The sequence below is a fragment of the Atta colombica genome, unplaced genomic scaffold (genome assembly GCF_001594045.1).
Source record: "Atta colombica isolate Treedump-2 unplaced genomic scaffold, Acol1.0 scaffold69, whole genome shotgun sequence".
Taxonomy (NCBI): domain Eukaryota; kingdom Metazoa; phylum Arthropoda; class Insecta; order Hymenoptera; family Formicidae; genus Atta; species Atta colombica.
The window spans coordinates 267514-290686 of NW_017259560.1; the positions used below are offsets into that span (position 1 = coordinate 267514).

At 31.8% G+C, this 23173-nt stretch overlaps 1 protein-coding gene across 2 annotated transcripts in view; it reads right to left on the reverse strand.

The window, feature by feature from the left end:
* Positions 1 to 23173, reverse strand: part of LOC108692311 (transmembrane and TPR repeat-containing protein 4) — a 33576-nt gene that overhangs the window by 9094 nt on the left and 1309 nt on the right. For both annotated transcript variants that reach the window (XM_018200506.1, XM_018200505.1), the window contains exons 2-11: positions 22430 to 23064; positions 22133 to 22358; positions 18674 to 18857; positions 16949 to 17128; positions 16415 to 16872; positions 15941 to 16324; positions 15704 to 15811; positions 774 to 915; positions 587 to 701; positions 297 to 479 (exon numbers count right to left, since the gene is read on the reverse strand). In XM_018200506.1, the coding sequence (XP_018055995.1) occupies positions 297 to 479; positions 587 to 701; positions 774 to 915; positions 15704 to 15811; positions 15941 to 16324; positions 16415 to 16872; positions 16949 to 17128; positions 18674 to 18857; positions 22133 to 22358; positions 22430 to 22460 (2011 nt within the window). In that variant the 5' untranslated portion in view covers positions 22461 to 23064. The remainder of the gene's footprint in view (positions 1 to 296; positions 480 to 586; positions 702 to 773; positions 916 to 15703; positions 15812 to 15940; positions 16325 to 16414; positions 16873 to 16948; positions 17129 to 18673; positions 18858 to 22132; positions 22359 to 22429; positions 23065 to 23173) is intronic.

Below are 23173 nucleotides of genomic sequence, written 5' to 3' on the forward strand. Positions count from 1 at the left end.
TGATTATTGTAAAATCTGTTTTTTTTTAGTTACAATTATAAATAATTTTATTAATTACTGCAAATTGATTGAGAAGATGTCTCTAATTATAATATAAATCGACAACATAATAAGAGATTAACAGTAACTTATATCACTTATCGAATACATGTAATGTTCTCTGATGTAAGTTATAATCGTATTATACCAAATACCTATGTTCTGTTTTAAACTTATTACATTTTTCAACATCAATAGAAATAAATTGTCCGTTTAACATAAAATATTTTCTTTTTCTTATGCATTTCCCGATATACCTAAGTTTGCATAAATCATAGGCCCTGTAGGATCTCTCAATATCGCTTGCTTAAATTGGATTTCTGCTTCCTCGTATTTTCCTTTTTTTCCCAGTATATTAGCAATATTGAAATAGATAGAAGCATGATTTGGAATAAATTTCAAAGCTTTGTTTGCCATTTTTAATGCTTCTTCTGTCCTATCTAAAATTATAAAGAATAGCTTAAAATATGTTTTTCTTAATATTATAATAATTAAATGTTGTAATTATGTATAGAAAGCTACAATGTTAATTTAAATAAACACAAACCTAAATCATCTAATAGTAATATCATATTTGTCCATGCTCGTTTATGCGTAGGTTTTTGTTTAGTTGCGTTTATCCAAGCTCTTAATGCCTTATTGTATTGCTTTTGTTCCAGATACTATTATAAATTTTGATAATTTGTAACATTTAAAATCAGATTAAAATCATAATTTCATTATATAGTACTCACTAATACGCCTAAATTGTAATAACAATCTGGATAATTTAATCGATATTGTAGAGCCGTAAAATAGCTCGTTTCTGATTCCTCATATTTTTTCAATGCTGATTGAACTATACCTAGATTCATCCATGCCGTAGAAAAATCTTTCCTAAAATTTATTAATTATGAATTTTATGGGAAACACTACATCTATATATTTATATTTATAATATACACATATATATTTCTTAATTTGTTCGCAAACATACAGTGCACGCCAAATGTTCCATGCAATCTAAATAAAATATGAATGATTCGAGATATAGGATTGAAATTTATAAAGATACAATGGGATTATGAAATTTATTATTATATATATATTTAAGGCTCCTGAGTACTCAGTCAAGAACCCTGCGTAGATAGTAGTAAATATCAAAAAAGTTGTATATATAAAGTAGGCAAGGCATAGGAGTCCTTGAGTGGAAATATTAAACAGTAAACAAAGTATACAAGAATACAAGATGTCTTAGAGTATTTGAAGCGAGATTGGCGCGCAAAAAAGTGCTCTTCCATCAAGACAACGCACCGTCCCATAAGTCGACCGTTGCAATGACAAAACTACGAATTGGGCTATGAATTGATTCCTCATCCACCCTATTCTCCGGATTTGGCCCCATGTAACTTCTTTCTGTTCCCAAACTTAAAATCTTGACTCGGTAGGAAGAAATTCTCGTCAAATGAGGAAATCATTGTCGCCGTCAATGAGTATTTTGCAGACTTTGAGACAGCCTACTTCAAATGACTACCAAACGTGAATTATGCGTCCTTTCTGGCTGAAATTTGGCCTGAAGGAGTTCGAAGAGTGGATCTTTCGAGATGTCGCGTCATCAAATGGATTGTAGTGCCATTTCATGGAAATTTACCAAACTTATCAAATGACCCACGTATAATAAGAATACGCCAATAGGATAATGATCAGTGATTAGTCTGTTAAATTGAGGCAAAAACGAAAGTTGCATACCTGTATGTACTTAAGGACTTCGATTTTTTTCCTTCGGAAATTTTTACAAACTGAGAAATGATTACTTTTCTACATTAATGTATAGTCCGTGCGCGATTAACGACAAGACTAAACTTTACGTCCGCTTATAACTAAATTTGACGTAAAGACAAAATAACTTGAATTTTTGGAAGTTTTAAAAAAGTAACCGAGGGAAAGAATTTTTCCTTTGGTGTATATATAGTGTACACCATTTACACAGCTATTAATTATACTGTCGAGTTTCGAGTGAGTTTTGGAGTGAGTTTTCTGTGTGTCAGAGGTGAGTTGTTCGTTTGCTAGTCATTTTATTCAGCGAATCATTCAAATTGAGAAGGAACGGTAAGTGACGAATGGATTGCAGTGGAGTTATATATTTTTTTTAATAAAATAAAAAACATGAATTTCTTGTGTAGTTATTATAATTTAATCTTTGTTAGATACATTAGAGCTACAATGCCTAACTAACAGATTAGTGCACAAACTCTATAACAAAGGATTTTAAGATGTGTCGTTTTCCTCGAAATCCAAAAAGATAAAAAATTTGGGCTCAAATACCAGATGACAAGACTGGATTTCATCTAATAATTCAGTATTATGAGATCAATAACAATTTGTGATTTTTTAAAATATAAATAAATTATTAAATGATGTTGTATATTATTCCAGATACATTTTAATGCAAAAATGTGAACTGAAAATGGCAAGCGTATGCTGAAAAAAGATGCTATTTAACTATGTTTGATGAACTCGTCAGAATATATAGGAAGGTGTAGACAAGATATATTAATTTATTACTTTGTATTATGCAATTTTATTGTCACTGATAATTGGATGTAAATTGATAAATTGTATGTATAATAAAGTACTATAATAAGTATACCTAATAAAAAATTAAATATACTCTAAAAAAAGTAATTAATACTCCTAAAATCCTTTAGGCTCATTCATTTTTATACTATTTATTTTTAAAATTTAATTTTCATTCTATATTTATTTACTTCTCTTGTTATTCTTCTTTAGTTTATATTATAAAATCATTAGCTCTCTTCCTCTGTATTCAGTAGAATATTTATTTTGCAATTGTTGGAAATTTTCTTCGCGCTGATTGAATTATATTTTTAGACTTAGGGGAATGGTCTTATCTCAGCAGACATTTATAAAACAACACAGTTACGTTCTGTTAAATGCACCCATTGTTATACAATTGTTGCACTCATTGTTGTACAATTTCAATTTTACACTTCAGATTGTGTTCCAAAATTTACTATCAGTACTGGTAGTAAATTTTTGAGCATAGCCTCAGTTTTACATATGAAAATGCGCGCGCGTTTCGATGCGTTTCCGGTTTTGTCTCATTCACGCTATTGGCCGTACTCTTATTATAGGTACTCTAGGATGGCCATCTTTATCTTTGTCTAATATTGTGCGCGCATCGAACTTTGAAAGTTGAGTGGGGCGACATCGAGGAGGGAAAATATATTGTTGTCCTCAAATTTCCCCATCTAACAATAAAAATCGCATGTGCGATTAAATAAAAATGCTGATGGCCATCTCGTTTTCTGTTTCTTTCTATTCGCTCACACATTCTTAGCTGGCTCTCCTACTCTATTAGGTTCTTTCCAATTGCATATCCTTAGACACTTTCGTGTATACGGCAACACAAGTTGCGTTCCAATTGTCTGTTATCATCGATATAATACACATCTATATTTAACCGAGGGCTGTGAAGTTTGTGTTTTCTAGTGACAATTACACATTGTTAACTATGGCAGCTATAAAGGTTGCAGGACGTTGAGTGGCCGGCACTCTTATTTATTTTTTTTGTTTAATACACGCGGAAAAAAAATTTAATCTAACTCTATCCGAAACGGATCATCCATGCACAGTGTACACATTCTATTTCCAATTGAATCGTGCATAATGTTATGCTTTGTGCATTTCTGTGTACATTTGTGTGTTAAGGTGTGTTAAGCAATTGAAAAGCATTCTATATGTGCGACAGAATCAGCGATAGTAGAGTGAGTATAGAATGTCGCCATTTGTCCTACATCTGAGGTATCTATATGACGCAATTCCTCGTCTTCTTCTTCTTTTAACGTTGTCTTTTTTCTAACTAATAGCACTTAAGCAAAGAGCACTTAATAGCGAATCAGCATTAGAAATGCGATCTAGCGCCATTAATCAGCGACCTGGCATAACCGATAGCAATACATAAACAGTCATATTCATATACTCGTCTTCGATGCGCAATAATATATTTTACCGAAGTAGTTTGTGTACACAGATCAGCAGTTGCGAAGCGAAGACAATAAGAATAGGCTCTTTCTCTTGATATGACATAGAAGAGGCATGACATTAGTGTTTGTAAAAGTACATGTGAAGAATGCAAAGATTACATAAGAAAAAAATTTAGAAAGAATCTACTGTATATATAATAGCGTATTCGAAAGTCTCGAACCCCTTAAATATCTTGAAAAGTAAACATTTCTGGGAAAAATATTTCATACAAAAGTTGTATAGTTTATATTAAAATGGTCTATTTATTGATCTTATCAGTTTAATCTTAGGTGACACTACCAAGGTCAGGTCAAGATTAAATCGATTTTTTAAACGAAACATCCTATTTTTTATTTCAGAATCTAATAAATGTCAAGAGCTTTTCAAAATATTATAATAAAGTTATTTTCCATTAATTACATACTTTTCAAGTTATAAGACTTGAAAGTTACAGTACCGCTGTCGATATTAGCACTACCAAAGGTGTCCGACTGACAGTTAAAACCTCTTAAATGTTGTTCAGAATCATGACTTGGATAATATTTATTAAGATTAAGGCCAATGGAGATTATTTCTCTTATTTTTGCACTAAATTCATTTGTACATAAAAATGAAAATAAGTATAAATTCCAATGGCCTTTCGTTTAAAAAAATCGATTTGACCCTGACTTTAGTGTCACTTAAAGTCAAACTGATATGATCAGTAAATAGATCATTTTAACTATACAACTTTCGTATGAAAAATTTCTCTCAGAAATGCTTAGTTTTCAAGACATTTAAGGAGGCCAGGACTTTTCGAATACCCTCTATATTGCATGTACAATGTTTGTGTCAGCTTTGCCTTAGTATTGTAATTGGCTGGATCGATTCCCGGTTTTACATACACTTGTGAATGTACATTACAGTCTATCGATTATCATCGATTGAATAGGATGCATTTTCATACTTTAGTGCTCCATGATTCGGTCCCTAGGCATTTTTGGACTTTGCGCCCATTGAGACATTTGTAAGGAGAATAATATATTAAATTTCCAGACAATTTCACCGGGAGCCAAAATCCATAAGGTTTGTGCGGGGTCCTTTATAACTCATATAATTCGTTAAATGAATTGTGTGGATTTAACAGTTGTATTTAAATTTTAAGATGAACAGCAGTAAACATGAAAAACAATATTTTGTATAAGAGGAAGATTCGATAGACAATCGACAGGGCTCAAAGATAAAACGTCGAGAGAGTCGACATAGAGACACGGTGTAGAGACATATTCCGTGCTGCTTATAAATAAAATAGTACATCTTTTCTTTCATACCTAATGACGTGATTATAATTATTTGATCACCTAAAGCTTAATTAAAATAACAACTAAAAATTAAAGAAATGAGGGACTATGTGAATCAAAGCTATTCTATTAATATGAATATTAGTGCTAAATTATTAAACTGATAAAATTTGTTGATAATAAATATTTTCTCTTTATTTAATTATTCTCTATATATATAACAAATTCAAATGTTCATAATTATTAGAACTGTTATATAGTATATATAATATAAAGAAATACCGAAATATCAAATTAAATATAAAATTTAATTTATAGAAATCAAAGCCTTAAACGTTAAATCTAGTTAAATCTTAAATGCTAAATGTATGATTCTTATGTGAATTTATATACTATGTATGTAGTCCCCAGAAGCGCGTCGAAATGATAAAGCTTTGATTTCTATAGTTTGTGTTATCACATATACAGTCCTATAATATGTTATATTGTTTATTTACATCACCAAGAGACATTGTTCCTTCATATGTCAATGATTGCGAAGAATATTACTAAGGCTTCGGTAGTCTAAAGGCTTAGGTCGCTCGGAATGCAAGAGATTCGGATTCAAATTCCGAGGTAATATTTTTGACAATAAGAATTAATTATTTACAGATTTTAATATGTTATTCAACATTATTAAGATCGAAGATGTGAATAAGCACCAAATATTTGTTAAAGTGATAGTCAATTAGTGTAACTCATGATATTACTGCGGCAATTTAGCGTTAGCATTTTCAAGACCGAAAAATCATTTCGGCGCGCGTTTCTGGGGACTACATATATAGTATATAAATTCTCACAAGAATCATACAAGCATTTAAGATCTAGCTAGCACGTTTAAGACTTTGATTTCTATAGTTTGTTTATCACATATACGGTCTTATAATATGTTATATTGTATAAAATTTAAGATGTGATAACTTGAAACCAGGGAGAAAGACTAAGGAAACGTCACTTAGTCTAACCAGTCCTCAAAAAATGGACTGATTTTGCGTTTCGAATTAAGTTTCTATTCTCGACATTCACGGCGTTTGTAAATTTGACAGTCTTACGCATAATACGTTAGAAAAAAGTGTTACGAATGTAACTTAACTCGTAAAGGCGATTTTGTCTGCGGTTAATCTTCCTGATAATCCTGACGAAGATTAATCGCAAATACTTTTTTCTACGGCGCACTTATTATGCGAAGAATTGTCAAGTTCACAAGCATCGTGAGTGTCGAAAATCGAAATTTAACTCCAAACGCAAAATCAGTCCACTTTTATTAACATAAGTAGAGTCTTCTTAGTCTATCTTTCTGTTTGAAATAATACAAAAATGCTCTTACTAATTATAAGTACAATTCGCTCACAAATCTTGTTAAGATGTAATTAAAAGTTGAAGTACAATTTGCTCGTAAATCTTGCAAAGATATAATTCAAAGTTAAGATGAGAACTGTTTTTAGTGAATGATCATCAATAACAAAGACTAAATACAAAAAAACTGTATGAAATACTATGGTCATCCTGTTATTAATATGTAAAATTGTAATAGCGATAATAAGATTTTTTGGAATAAATTATCAAACTAAAATCAAATATCAAAATTATCGATCACAATGAAAAATTATTAAGTATAATAATTTGTACATAACGTATCACAAATAATAAAATGTTAGTGACGGGATTTATTAATGATATACATAGTAATTCCGCATACTATTTTTTATTTTTTATTATTGACTATCATTCATCAAAGATAATTTTCATCTGAAACTTTCAGTTACGTCTTTAAAATTTATGAGTAAATTGCACTTACAATTAGTAAGAGCATTTTTGCATTGTTTCAAGTTGTCACATGTTAAATTTTATATTTAACTGGCATTTCTTTATATTTATGTTATGTATTAGTTTTAATGATTACTCATATTTGAATTCGTTATACATTGATAATGATGGGAAATTGACCACGTTGCACACTATTGGATACGTTCAATTAGACACAGCACGATTGTATATTGCATAATCGGATACTGCACAATTCGATATCGCGCAATCCGACACTGCATAATTCGGCACCATGCAATTCGATACCATGCAATTTGACACCATTTGACACCAATTCGAGATGATATCGAACAATTTAACATCGCACATTTTGATACCAAATAATTTGACACTGAATAATTGGATACTGCACGATTGAACATCTTTTACAAACATAAAGTGCTTTAAGAAATTCTGCTTTAAAACACAGAAATTATATAAAAGTACATCCAGGAATGTGGTCAAGTTGTCCAATCGTACCACGTCCAATCAAATGTGTCGTGATTTTTACATGAAAAAAAATAATTATTAACTGAAATTTAAATTACATGACATTTTATATATTAGGTGTACAACTTTGCTTCCGCCATTTTTTTTCCGAAATTCGAGGCTTTATTGTGAAAAACTGGTTATACATTTATGATTGTCAAAGTATTGTCCATCGCTGGCCACTACTTTCTCCCATCTTTCGGGTACGAATCCCGCGTCGAAAAAACTGGTCATCTTTTGAGGCTATCCACGAATCGATCCAATTTTTTACTTCTTCATAAGACTGGAAGTGCTGGTCAGCCAAACCATGTGCCATTGATCGAAACAAGTGATCAGAGGGAGCAACGTCTGGAGAATACGGCGGGTAGGACTTCCCATTTCAACGTTTCCAAGTATGTCTTGATCACTTTCGCAACATGGGGTCGAGCATGCTGCAAAATCACTTTATCGTGTCTCTCGTTGTATTGCGGCCGTTTGTCTTTCAATGCTCGGCTCAAACGCATCAATTGCGTTCGATACCGATCGCCTGTGATTGTTTCAGTTGGTTTTAACAGTTCATAATACACTACGCCGAGCTGATCCCACCAAATACAGAGCATGACCTTGGAGTCGTGAATATTCGGTTTGGCCGTCGACGTGAAAGCATGGTCGGGAACTCCCCATGATTTTCTGCGCTTGGGATTATCGTAATGAACCCAGTCACAATGCGATGCAGAAATCCTTCCGTCTTTGCTTTTCAAGCAGCTGTTCACAAGCAAACGCCGTTCAAGATCTCTCGGCTTCAATTCGTATGGCACCCAATTTCCTTGCTTCTGAATCATTCCCATGGCTTGTTGAGTCACTCCCAATGATCGTACCAATTCTTCTTGATTTTGACACGAGTCTTGCTCAAGTAATGCCTCCTTCTGCATCTTCGAAAACCTTCTCTCTTCCACCGCTATACCGGTCTTCGACGTCATCACCGTTCTTGAAGCGTTGAAACCACTCACGACACGTTCTTTCACTAATAGCGGCCTCACCATAAGTATTTGAGAGCATTCGATGAGCCTCAGCCGCAGATTTCTTCATATTGAAGCAAAAAATTAAAACCTCCCGCAAATGACGAGAATTTGGCTCGTAAACTGACATTTTCAATCGAGAATAACTTTATGATGCAGACACAAATCGACTAATGTTTCTATGGGGTTATGTTGACAGATGCCCAAGTTTATTGTATGACGTCTATGATCTATTTATTTCGACCACCACTTACCGCTAAAGCCATCTATAGGAAAACGGCGGAAGCAAAGTTGTACACATAATAGTTTACTCTAAGACATTATGTCAAATTGTGTCATGCGGTATCTAATCCTATTGTGTCTAATTGTGTTCATTCAAATCTAATCGAGCGGTATCTAATCATAACGTGCAATTGTTGTCACTGAAAAAGAGAAAATAAAGAGAAAGTGTTTATTATGATATGACAAGTTTTATCGATTAATAATTTAGGATAATTATTTATAACAGGGGACTGCATCAATGATCTTGACCTTGATATATGTTATCAAGGTCATGATCTTGAGTGACTTCCAACAAGATTTAGCCGTCATTCGTTAAAGTTATTATAAAAAAATTTGAAAAATGATGTCCCGTTTCTACTATATAAAACAGAAATTTTCTACTTTAAAATATATTTTACGACTTTCCACGCAAAGTAAGCTCCACTGTCTACAGGCGCACAACTTTTCACGCAAAGTGAGTTCTACCTCATCTCTCTCTCTGCCAAGGAATGTTCGATTTTTTACGCAAAGCGAATTTCATCTCACCTACCATCTGCCAAGGGATGCACGACTTTTCATGCGAAACAAGTTCCACTCACCTCCCTTGCCGAGAATTACGACTTTTCAATCAGGTAGATCGTTCTTCGTGGAAAGTTGTATTTCTTTAATCGGTTCATTCCGTATCTGTCTCCCTGTCTAGAGTTATCAAACTTTTCATGTAAAGAAGGGAAATAATTACTTGATTGTTAATTTTACAACGAATAAAGACGGCTAAAAGCTGTCTGGTCAGGATCTTAACAACATATGTCAAGATCAAGGTTATTGAAGAAGGAGTTCCCTATTAGATTGTAAACAATCTAATTTAGCATTAATACTTAGCTCTGACTCGCATAGCCTCTTATTTCATTAATTTTTAATTGTTATTTTAATTGAGCATTTTACTGTTATTATAATTTTAACTACATTTTCCTTATTAGAAGACTTCGTTTTGATAAGAAAAGACGATTATAATTCGGAGCGAGATAGTTCCTGCAATACATGCCACTCGTGCATAGCTATTGCCGCTTGTAATGAACAACCTCTCGCGAGTCTAGTTAGCATAATTATTGGGTGATCGTATCTCGCTACGAGCTTGTGGCGCGAAGTCGAGAGCTTCAATGCAGGGAGCGTCGTGAGGCAGTGGCACGAGCGACAGTGAGCACGTACCACTACTACTACTACTGCTACTACTACTACCGCTACCACTACCACTTATCACTACTACTATCACTATTGAAGACCATCTTTGTCGAGAACATGACATGTACAATTGTGATTAAAGACATCCAAGGCTTGATTTGTTTCATTACGGTATCCTAGAAAACACAACAAAGCTTAGATTTAATGGGGAACCAGGGCCTCTATTCTGTAATTCTTAACGCAAATTTCGTTATTGTTATAACATTATTGTACGGCGCGAGGCGCTTGCCAACCAATCCCCAACTCCAACGGCCCGCGCGCCAAGCGATCGGTGTACACTTCGCAATAGTAGGCCGGACGGACGCGCGTATTCGGCTCTCTCTAAGGTATACTCTAAGGTAAGAGATACGTATTCGTATCTCTAAGGATTAATATCTCGTTAACTAATGGGGAAACTTATAAAATAGTAGAGGACTTTTTGACTCAGTTTAGTCCGCTCTATCTGCCCATGAAATTATATTAGGTGTGCAACTTTGCTTCCGCCGTTTTCCTATAGATGGCTTTAGCGGTAAGTGGTGGTCGAAATAAATAGATCATAGACGTCATACAATAAATTTGGGCATCTGTCAACATAACCCCATAGAAACATTCGTGTCTGCATCATAAAGTTATTCTCGATTGAAAATGTCAGTTTACGAGCCAAATTCTCGTTATTTGCGGGAGGTTTTAATTTTTTGCTTCAATATGAAGAAATCTGCGGCTGAGGCTCATCGAATGCTCTCAAATACTTATGGTGAGGCCGCTATTAGTGAAAGAACATGTCGTGAGTGGTTTCAACGCTTCAAGAACGGTGATTTTGACGTCCAAGGTCATGCTCTGTATTTGGTGGGACCAGCTCGGTGTAGTGTATTATGAACTGTTAAAACCGACTGAAACAATCACAGGCGATCGGTATCGAACGCAATTGATGCGTTTGAGCCGAGCATTGAAAGACAAACGGCCGCAATACAACGAGAGACACGATAAAGTGATTTTGCAGCATGCTCGACCCCATGTTGCGAAAGTGGTCAAGACATACTGGAAACGTTGAAATGGGAAGTCCTACCCCACCCGCCGTATTCTCCAGACGTTGCTCCCTCTGCCTATCACTTGTTTCGATCAATGGCACACGGCCTGGCTGACCAGCACTTCCGGTCTTATGAAGAAGTAAAAAATTGGATCGATTCGTGGATAGCCTCAAAAGATGACCAGTTTTTTCGACGCGGGATTCGTATGCTACCCGAAAGATGGGAGAAAGTAGTGGCCAGCGATGGACAATACTTTGAATCATAAATGTATAACCAGTTTTTTACAATAAAGCCTCGAATTTCGGAAAAAAAACGGCGGAAGCAAAATTGTACACCTAATACTACATTTTTATTTGCACTAGCCGTGATATATAATATTTATATTTGCCCGTAACAGAAATTAAATACGAGATAAATATTGATAGATATGTCCTGTAGAGGTAAACGGAAGAACTATAGTCCGATAACATTTCCATGTTTCTGCTGTGTTTTTGCTGTTACTTTTTGAGAGCAGCATTATAGATTTTTGCCATGTTTTCATCATCATGCCATGCAAGCAGAAAAAATTTCTGATGACATTTGCTAGTATAATATGATGATATCACGTTATGCTCAGTTTAGTTTCTGATGACATTGTTAGTATGCAATGTTCAAAATGTATTGTTTTTATGCCAAGAACTTCTACTTAATTTTTGCAGGATTTTTTAAAAATATATCTTGATATCAAAAATGCTCATTTTCTGCTACATTTCTATCAACACTAATTGAGACGACAGATCAACTACTACCCGAACATAGTATATAGCACACAAATAATAATACATGATCTTGGCAGACTTGACTGGGGTGAAGCATTTTAATTGTTCCAAGCGGATATCCCAGAAATGAAGAGAGACATAGGAAAAAGTTTGATATAAAAATTATAGAGTTTCTTAAGAGAAAGTTGGAATAAGAATTTTTTATATAGAGCATTACCTGTTTTATTGAGAATAGAATGCCCGATGAATACAAAAATTTGTAATTGAGCTCCAAATTGTATTTATTTAAAATTGTATTTATTCAAAATTTTCTTGTAAAAAAGATGTTATCATATACTCATTCAAAATTTTGGGTTTAAAAAATATTTATTCACAAAAAAGTATGAATATTTAACAAGTATTTATATTCATTCAAATAAAATATAAAAAATATGAAAAAAAGCTCCAATAAGCAATTGTTATCTCTAACTATAACCGGTTCTTTAATGACTTAAATAAAAAAAAATATATAATTTTATTTATTTTTGTCATTGTAATATTCAAATTTTATGAAGGAAATTTAAAAATTTAAAAAAATATTTTAGAAAGCAATATATTTTTTATTTATAAATATCTATTTGATAGAGTGTCATACATATTCCGATATAATTCCGGTTACATCACAGTAACCGGGTTATTGGGAGTATAAATAAGTTTCCGCCGTTTGCAAAAGACGGCGCCACTAATAAACTATAGTTAAAATTGTTTGATGTAAAACGACATAAGATTGGACGTCCGGCAACACCATAACCTTGAAATATTAGCGATTTTGTATCAGCATCATATATTTTTTTTTTGTACGAAAATGTCAAATTTTGAGCCGAATAAGCGTCATTTGCGGGAACTTTTGATTTACTTCTTTAATTTGAAGAAATCTGCAGCTGAGGCTCATAGATTGCTTGTAGAAGCATATGGTGATGCTGCCTTAAGTGAGAGAAGTTGTCGTGAATGGTTTTAAAAGTTTAAGAACGGTGAATTTGACGAAAATAAAGAACGTAGCGGAAGGCCGAAAGTGTACGAAGACGCGGAATTGGAAGCATTATTGGATGAAGATTCGTGCCAAACGCAAAAAGAACTTGTACTTACATTAGGAGTGAATCAACAAACAATTTCATATCGTTTGAAATCATTGGGAATGATTCAAAAGCAAGGGAATTGGGTTCCATATGAACTGAAGTCGAGAAACGTTGAATGCCAATTTTTCACATGTGAAATGCTGCTTGCCAGGCATAAACGAAAAGATTTTTTGTATCGTATAGTCACTGGTGATGAAAAATAGATTCACTACGATAACCCAAAGAAGAGGAAATCATGGGGATCATCTGGCCATGCTTCAACATCGGCAGCCAAGCCGAATATTCATGGAAAAAAACTCATGTTGTGTATTTGGTGGGATCAGCTTGGTGTCGTGTATTATGAGTTGTTCAAACGAGATCATTACTGGGGTTCTCTACGGAACACAATTGATGAGATTGAGCCGAGCACTCAAGGAAAAACGCGCCCGCTACTACTCCAGGCATGACAAAATTATTCTTCTGCATGATAATGCTCGACCACATGTTGCGGCGCCGGTCCTACTTAGAAACACTCAAATTCTTTCCCCACCCGCCATATTCTCCAGACATTGCTCCTTCCGACTATCACTTGTTCCGATCGATGACGCATGATCTGTCTGAGCAGCATTTCACATCATATGAAGATACTAAAAATTGTATCAATGATTGGATAGCCTCAAAAGATGAAGCGTTCTTCCGACGGTATCCACATGCTACCAGAAAGATGGGAAAAAGTAGTAGCTAGCGATGGCCATTACTTTGAATAAAACATTATGTACCGTTCTTTCACAATAAATGCTTAATTTTTGATAAAAAACGGCGGAAACTTATTTGTACTCCCAATATAAACATAAAATATCTTGGGCGTATCATTCATTATGATCTGTAGACATTAAATTCCAAAATATATTATTTATTTCCAACAAAAATAATTTTGTTTAACCTATATAGGTTAAACAAGGATGCCCATCATATAGATTGCGGACTAAACACGCGGTATAATCATAGCCATTAGTTTTATAAATTTTTGTTTTTTTTTGCAGGCTTGCAAGCCGTGTACAAATAATACAGAGTAAAAGTGAATATAAAACGAAAATATTCATAATCATATTCAAAAAATATTCATTCAAATGGAATGAAAAAGTATTTATTCGTTTCTTGACGAATAAAAAAGAAATATATTCGAATGAATATTTTCATTTACTTTTTATTCATTTATTCGAATATTAGATGCATTCACTGGACACATTAATTGAGAAGCAAGAGGACTCACGTAAATCAAGCACCCTAAAGAGTTGAAATCCTCGTCAGGTCGTTCATCCTGGGTAATGCTAAGGAAAATGCATATCAGTTGACCTGGAGCTGGTTGATCAAATATAATCAATCCAGATAATAAATGAAAATAAAAATAGAATATATGCAATTTTGACTCTTCTTCCTCTCCCTCACACATGCATACACGCACGCACATACGCACGCACAACAGATTAAGGAGTCTAACCACCTTGAAAGTTTGAAAAAATCGAAAATTTTTTTTGCATTTTTTTAAAAGTTTGAACCTTTAAAAATATTTTAAATCAAAACTTAAGATAAAGTAAGGCTATTTTATTATATAAAAAAATCGTTTCGAATCTTTTTTTGCATTTTTTTCAAGATGGAAACTTGTAAACTTTTTTCCGAAATTAACAATCCAATTGACTTCAATTTTTACAGGAAAGCATATTAAGATTATTTATTGTGTAACGTATGATTTTTTTGATATGTTAATTCATTTATTTATAACAAATTTTTCAAGTTATTATTTTAAATTGAAAAAAAAAAATTTTTCTTTTTCAAATCGAGCTACTTTCTACATTTCTCAACAAAAAACCCTATGTTACACGATAGCTGTTATATCTATTTAAAAGAAAATATTTTGTTTTTTTTATTTCAAACCATTCCCTCTCTTGGAAATGTTACACCCGTCCGATCAAAGGAGCTTTACGCGAATTGCTCTATAGTTTAAACTTTTTAATTAATCTGTTTCAAAATTTATAAATTAGTTTGAACATTGTATATTACACATATGAAATATAAGTTAATTCTAGGCAGTAGTTTTTTAATTAAAAAAAAAAAAAAATCTTAATGTAAATCTTAATTATGCTTATTTTAAACCTTTAACCTTAAATTTTATTTTAAACCTTAAACCCTGGTTAGACCTCTTAAATCCGACTGAATAACCTCCACGTGATACATTTTGCGTAATGCTGTCAACAGTATAATAACTGTTCAAGTTTTTTTCGAAAAGTGTTTAATGAAAAAAACTTTATTATAGTGTTTTAAAAACGTCTTGACTTTAGTTACAACAAAATATGTAATAAAAAATAATGGTTCCTACAAAATTCATGTTTGACTTTAACTTGGCATTGGTACGCTCCTTATACAAAATCTATTATTTCCATCTTTGGTACGCTCCATATACAAAATCTGTTATTTCCATCTTTTTTTCCCCAAGAAAACCTACAACTTTTATATAAACTTTTTCCTAAATCTCTCTTAGTTTCTGAGATATCTACCTGAAGCGATTTAAATGCTTCATCTTGTATATAAAATCTCATTGTGAGATATAAATGAAGTTATAAATTGATGCAATTATTATCTTAAATAACGATATGTGATCAAACTTACTGTATATTAACAGCTTGTTTAAATAAACTTATAGCCTTCAAAAGCTGCCCGTCATCTTTGAGTAAATTACCAAGATTGTTCATAGCTTGAGCATAATTTGGATTTAATCTGTGTATAGTATAAAGAATATAAATATATAATATGAAATTTCTTAAAAAAAAAAAAAAAAAAAAAAAAAAATTTTAGAAAAATAAATTTTAGGAGAATTTACAACTTTATATAGACTGTATACAGTACCGTAAAGCCTCTTGGTATTCTAATTTGGCAAGGTCAATGTTTCCTGCATCTGCAGCATTTTTTGCGATATTATAATGCACTTTTGCGTTGAGAGGACATATATCCAATGCTGATTGAAAAAGCAGCTTCTCATTTTTCCATTGAGTACTTCTTATCCAAGAACGTATAAATAATAATACAATGAGCATTGTATATGCTGACAATGACGTTTTAGGCAAAGAAAATCGGGCGGAAAATTTCTGTAAACCGATAACAACCAACAAGCAATATCCCGCCGAAGGAATATACAATACTCTCTCTGCCAAAACAAATCCAACATTGAAGAAGATATTACTAGCTGGCAGAAACGGACAGATCAATATCGTAAGTCCCATAATTATATATCTGTAAAAGTTATGTATTTTACACATGTATCATTCTCAATATACATATATATATATATATCTTTTTAATTTTAAAAACGTTTCAGATTACCTTAAAGTCTTATTTTTATGAGAGATAAACGTGTACATTATTAATGTTCCAAACATGAACCAGAAAATAATAACTACAAAAGTTCTATAGTCGTAGCTGGTGATCAAAGATATACAACCCATTGACCAATCAAAACAGAGCCATATAGGGCAGATAAGTAACCATATATTCAAGCAATAGATATAGTTATAATTAAGTATACGAAGCAATACGTTATTCATAAAAGATGCTGGATTATCTACTGAATGAAATTTTGGAATTGAAAATCCCATAATACTGAATCTTAGAAGTAAAAGTATTATTGCAATAACAATAAGTGCAGCAAGCCGTAACAAAATATTTTTATACTTAATACAATTATTCAAATTTTTATCGACATGTTTAAATGAAAAAAAATTAATTATGTCAATTGGATATATTTTATTCACAATAACTATATCATATATTGCACAAATACCCTAAAAGATAAAGACAAATATCTGTTATTGTTATATTTTAAAAAATTTAGTTTAAGAACGCAATTTTAATACTTACAATAGCAGTAATACCAGTTTCTTTACACAGCATCGCTGCAGTTATGCAAATAGTAAAACTGAACATAGCAACCCATGCATGTAATATATTTTTTGCATATATCGTATGATTATACAACAAGATCGATAACCATGTAAACAAACCACACAATAATTCAGCACGTCCGACAATTCCAGATACCTGACGAACGAAGAAATAAATATAATTATAGTGTATTCTGATATGTAAATACTGATATATAAAATGATATAGTAAATTCTGATATATAGATACATAAAAATTAACCTGGGAATAGTTATCTAATTTTTTCACATGAATGATCAGCTGAATTTTTTTTACAGTTCATTGTTATTAACATATTGTATACTGATTGTTGTATAATTTTTTAATATTTGAAATCATTATGTATATACAGTTTTATTCTTAATATTCAATATTTTCTTAAAAAAGAGAAAAGTAGATACGATAATTAAGATAGATAATTACTTGATCTGTAAACTATTAACTTTGCTTCCGCCGTTTTTTTTCCGAAATTCGAGGCTTTATTGTAAAAAACTGGTTATATATTTATGATTCAAAGTATTGTCCATCGCTGACCACTACTTTCTCCCATCTTTCGGGTAGCATACGAATCCCGCATCGAAAAAACTGGTCATCTTTTGAGGCTATCCACGAATCGATCCAATTTTTTACTTCTTCATAAGACCGGAAGTGCTGGTCAGCCAGGCCGTGTACCATTGATCGAAACAAGTGATAGTCAGAGGGAGCAACGTTTGGAGAATACGGCGGGTGGGGTAGGACTTTCAACGTTTCCAAGTATGTCTTGACCACTTTTGCAACATGGGGTCGAGCATGCTGCAAAATCACTTTATCGTGTCTCTCGTTGTATTGCGGCCGTTTGTCTTTCAATGCTCGGCTCAAACGCATCAATTGCGTTCGATACCGATCGTCTGTGATTGTTTCAGTTGGTTTTAACAGTTCATAATACACTACGCCGAGCTGATCCCACCAAATACAGAGCATGACCTTGGACGTCAAAATCACCGTTCTTGAAGCGTTGAAACCACTCACGACACGTTCTTTCACTAATAGCGACCTCACCATAAATATTTGAGAGCATTCAATGAGCCTCAACCGCGAATTTCTTCATATTGAAGCAAAAAATTATAAAACCTCCTGCAAATGACGAGAATTTGGCTCGTAAACTGATATTTTCAATCGAGAACTTATGATGCAGACACAAATCGACTAATGTTTCTATGGGGTTATTAACAGATGCCCAAGTTTATTGTATGACGTCTATGATCTATTTATTTCGACCACCACTTACAGCTAAAGCCATCTATAGGAAAATGGCGGAAGCAAAGTTGTACACCTAATATTATAACTGTAATTATTATAACTGAACTTTAGGTCTTATTTTATAACTTTTAACAATAATGTTAATATCGTTATACTTTTTTACTATAAAATTACTAATCTGCCATGTATTAAGAACTGATTTTACCATTTTAGATTAGTCGATTAAATATCAACTGTGACTAATTAATTCTTAACAACAATATTGTGTTTTACATGGATCAAGATGATGAAACCGGCCTTAAGAGGCCTATAGAATAGGGACATCAGTTTCTTATTCTGCTGAGATAGAAAAATAATTTCAAATTAATACAATTTCCAGGTTAATATATATAATGCTAATGATGCATTTATAATTATAATTACAGCCTCTGTATGAATTGGATGAACTGCAAATAAGGCTGCGGCGTAAAATGAAATGCTCCGTCCTTCTGGTCCCAAAAATATATTGTATACAAATAAAGTTAGTAGGCAAAGCATACTATGCAATATTATATTTACTATATGGTAGTCCTGTGAAACTAAGTCTTGTCGCAACCAGAATTGTAGTCTATAGAGAAAGAAAAGGAAATTAATTTTTATAGTTCATGACAAAGTATCGTTATATATACATATAATATATGTAAATATAAAGTGTTCCTATCTATGCATTCCTTTTAAAATGAAGGGAAATGATTTTTATGAGAAGTATAAAAAATTGTAATAAATATATCGAATACACAGTATATATCGAATGATGATATATTCAACTTTCGGTTTTGATCGGAAATAAAGTATTCAAACAGGAAATTGTTTTTTAAAAATGGAACATAATATTTTTTTATTGCAGATTCTATGCGAAAAAACTCGAAACTTTCTTCGAAACTTCGTCTTAAACATTTTCTTCTTAAATACTTTTATTGATCTTGAAATAATTTTAAAAGTAAGTGGAAAAATAAACTTTAACTGCTCTAAGCGTAACCCAACCAGGGAAACATATCACAGGGTAGATATCTGATCTCGTATTTATTTTTATGTGTATGCGCGCGCATTTGCATGCGTATATGCATACACAAAATGTCCATGTGTGCAAGAATGTAGATACGTATTCAAACGCATGTGTGCACATCATAGATTTATAAGAGCATTCATATGAAGAAGCTGAAGACTTGATAAAAAAAGAAAGAAATAATCACGGAATAGTTCTCTTCTTTTCTAATGATGAATTGATTCACCACGGCAAGCTGGGAAGTGGCCGAGAGCAATGAAGATAGGCGTTTGAGAGTTATGATCTTACGATCATTGATTGCTCCCTCCCCCTCCCCTACCGCTCATTGTAAAAGAGAGAAACAACTGGAGTAGAGCTGTCCTGCAATGTTGTCTTCAGCTTCTCTCGTATAAATGCTCCATCTATTTTATAAAGTCTAAGGTGCACATGCTTTAGGGTTGTTAGTAGAGGTGTGCGGGTATCCAAAATTATGGCTAACCTCGGTTCGGATCGGGAATTTTTTTCAGGATCGGATCGGGATTTTTGTTTCATAGGAAATCAAAATTAATAAAATTTTTTCATGGTACCTTGAGTAGAGTGGAAGAAGAAAAATAACCATATTTTCATTTCGGCATAAATGAAGAAATGCAAATTTATTTTTCGGAAAGAATTCTTCGGCGAAATATCGATATAGTAATAGATTGATGGAAATGCAATTATATGATATTTCCAATACTGGCAACAATTGTAAAATAACACATTTTTGCAATTTATATATATATCATGAATTCTTTCTCTTCCTTGTGAACTTTTAAATTTAATTAATTAATTATGCTATAATTTAAATGGAAAAGATTGAAAGATCATGAAGTATCACATTTATGCCGTTAAAAAGTTTCTACATACATCTATGATCGCTATCCAACCCGATTTTAAATTCAAATACACGAAATTTATGAGTATCCGAACATTACAAACATTCGGGTTCTGACCTGATCCCAAAAAAATTCCCGACTCGATCTGAACTTTAAATCTCAGATACCCGCACACCTCTAGTTGTTACGTTTTAAATGTTTATGTTTACACATAAACATTATTTTTTTAACATTTTATAGATTTATTAAATATTAAACTATTAAATTTAATTAAATTATTACTTTTAATGAGTATGTAATATAATAAAATGAATATCATGCAGTGAATAAGGTCAAATTTTGCCTCGCGACAGAACCTAAATTTTTAAAAATCTTTCGTTAAGACTTAAGAAATATGAAAATAACTATTTATCCAAGAAGTGATGAAAAAGTTGTGAGAAAGTTGTAAGATTAGAGCAGTAAGCTATTGGCTTTGATATTGGTTTATGTAGATACAGTCTGCCACATACAAACTTTAGGAAATCATATCTGTATAACCAATAAAGTATTTTGCATTTCTTTGTTTTAATAAAATGTTTTTAACTTCTTTTATCTTTTTATTTAAAATTGAATATTTATTTAATTCTTTTATAATGTGAGTCAATAATTAATAATAATAATAATAATAATAAATATAATCAATAATATTTAATCATAAATAATTCATGTGCACTTTTTATTTATATTAGTTTTATTTATATTAGAAAAGAATATGAAATTGCATGAAAAAACAACATGATATAGAATAAAGCATAAGCACACATCTGAGATAAATTGATTTTCATATATATGTGAATCGAACGCGATTATATCTTAAATTTAATAAAAGTACTATTCAAGTATTATTCGAAATATCTAAACTTTGATCGATCATTGGCACTCTTTACTGTATTTATGTTGTACACGGTCGGGTCTTATTCCTAAAGCATAAGCATCCTGTCAAAATGTAATCATGTTTGTAATGAAATATTAAATAAATAAAATATTAAATATTTCAATAAAGGTTTTTAGACTTTCACGGATATTATCTTCAAAGATACCAAAAGATTTGTGGGTTTTTACTGTGTTTTCATCTATTGCTAATACAATGTTTTGTGAACTTTGCCATTCATCAGGACAAGGAGCGCATTTATACTGAGCTGCTTCTCTGGAGAAATATCTCATAACTATTAATTTTTTTTTATAATCGTATCTTAATATTTTTATGAACAAAATAATGAAATGAATTGATCAATTGGTGTAAAGAAAATAAATAATTGTTTTTAAAAAATATGTATATCAATAATTTAATATTTAAGAACATATAACATATTTAATAAGAACATGTTTTTAATTTTCTAAAACAAATGTTTAAACTTTATTTTAGAAAAAAAATAAAATATAGTATATTTAGTATAAATGCCAGTAGCATATGTAATTTAATTTATTGAATTTGCAAAAAATTTGCATGGATAGGAATCGATCGGACACGAAATACTCAAGATATTAAAAAAAAATAAGTTTTTCAATAAGAAATTCAATCTTTGCGAAAAATTGTATAAATCTTTTATAAAACGTTTAAAGTTAAAAAATCTAAAGTTAAAAAATCTTTAAACTGTCAAATTTTTTCCAATGATGTTTCATTAAAATATTATGTTTTAAAATAAAACAAGTATTGCAAAAATATAAATTTTCAACTTTATGTAATTAAAAAAAATATATTGTAAAGCCATAATTTGAACATCAATTAAAAGCTGTATTCTTCCTCTTTAAAATTCAATTTTAAAAACTTCTCTATGATTATTTTTTTTCATTGAGATACTTGTTTTTGTAAAATGTGAATAAACATTCTCAAATTCTTACATATATAAACGATAGTGTATATTTCACTTGGCGCATACACACATATACATATGCGCATACATATATATTTTTTAATGATTATATTTAATAATATTCTTTTACCTGAAACTAAGTATGGTGAAAGGTCTATATGATTTATGGCTTTGCTTGTGAGATAATTTAGTACCCCAAAAGTCATTTTGAAATATATCCCAGAACGGTGTCTTATGTACATCAACATTATTGACAATAGCCTCGGTATCGTCAAAAACAAAATCTCCGTTATAACTGTTAACAAAACAAAGTGACAAAATCACAATTATCCATGGAGAAAGCGATGGTGATACGGCTGAAAATGTACAAAATATCTCATTAATGTGTTTATTGTCGTGCGTAATTGTGTGTTAAGTAGTAATTTACCTGGTAAATAAGTATTTATTTTACTTTTCATAATATTCCGAACAAATACAGATTGCTATTTTTGTTTATTATCGTAGGTATATATGCTTAAATACAGTCTTCCCTTTTGTGATCAGGTGTTATAATTGTATCTTTTTCTTCATCTTCATGAATTTTAGTTGACACTTTCTTTAATCGAAAACAATGTGATCAATATTTCAAGATATAATATACATGTTTTTTTCTATGGCTGAATCCAGATACATAGTGGGAGAATTATATGAGGTGCATCCACAGACTTCTATATATACTACTATATATACTACTAGACTGCTAACTCCTTAGGACAAGTTTATGTGAAATGAACTCCGAAATTGTAGTTCTGCGCATGTGTCACGAATATACCCAAAGGAATGCAGTATGGTTGTTTTGCACCAACTGTTCACATGCTAAACGTATAACTTTAGGTTTATTTGCATCGCACGCTCCAATATGCTCAATACGTTTCAATACATTTGCGTTATCGACACCAATATGGCGACTAAATATTCACGTCGCGTTAGAGCATACTCCATGGATCAATTAAAAGCACTCCATTTGCCTCACCTCAGAAAGTAATACGATTGAGGTTACGCACGCATGCGATTGAAAATGTTCTGTATTGAAAAAAGTATTTCAGATTCATTTTGTATAAAAATGCATTTAATAAATGCATTTTTGATATAAATATAAAAATATAATATAACAATATAGTACAATATTAAT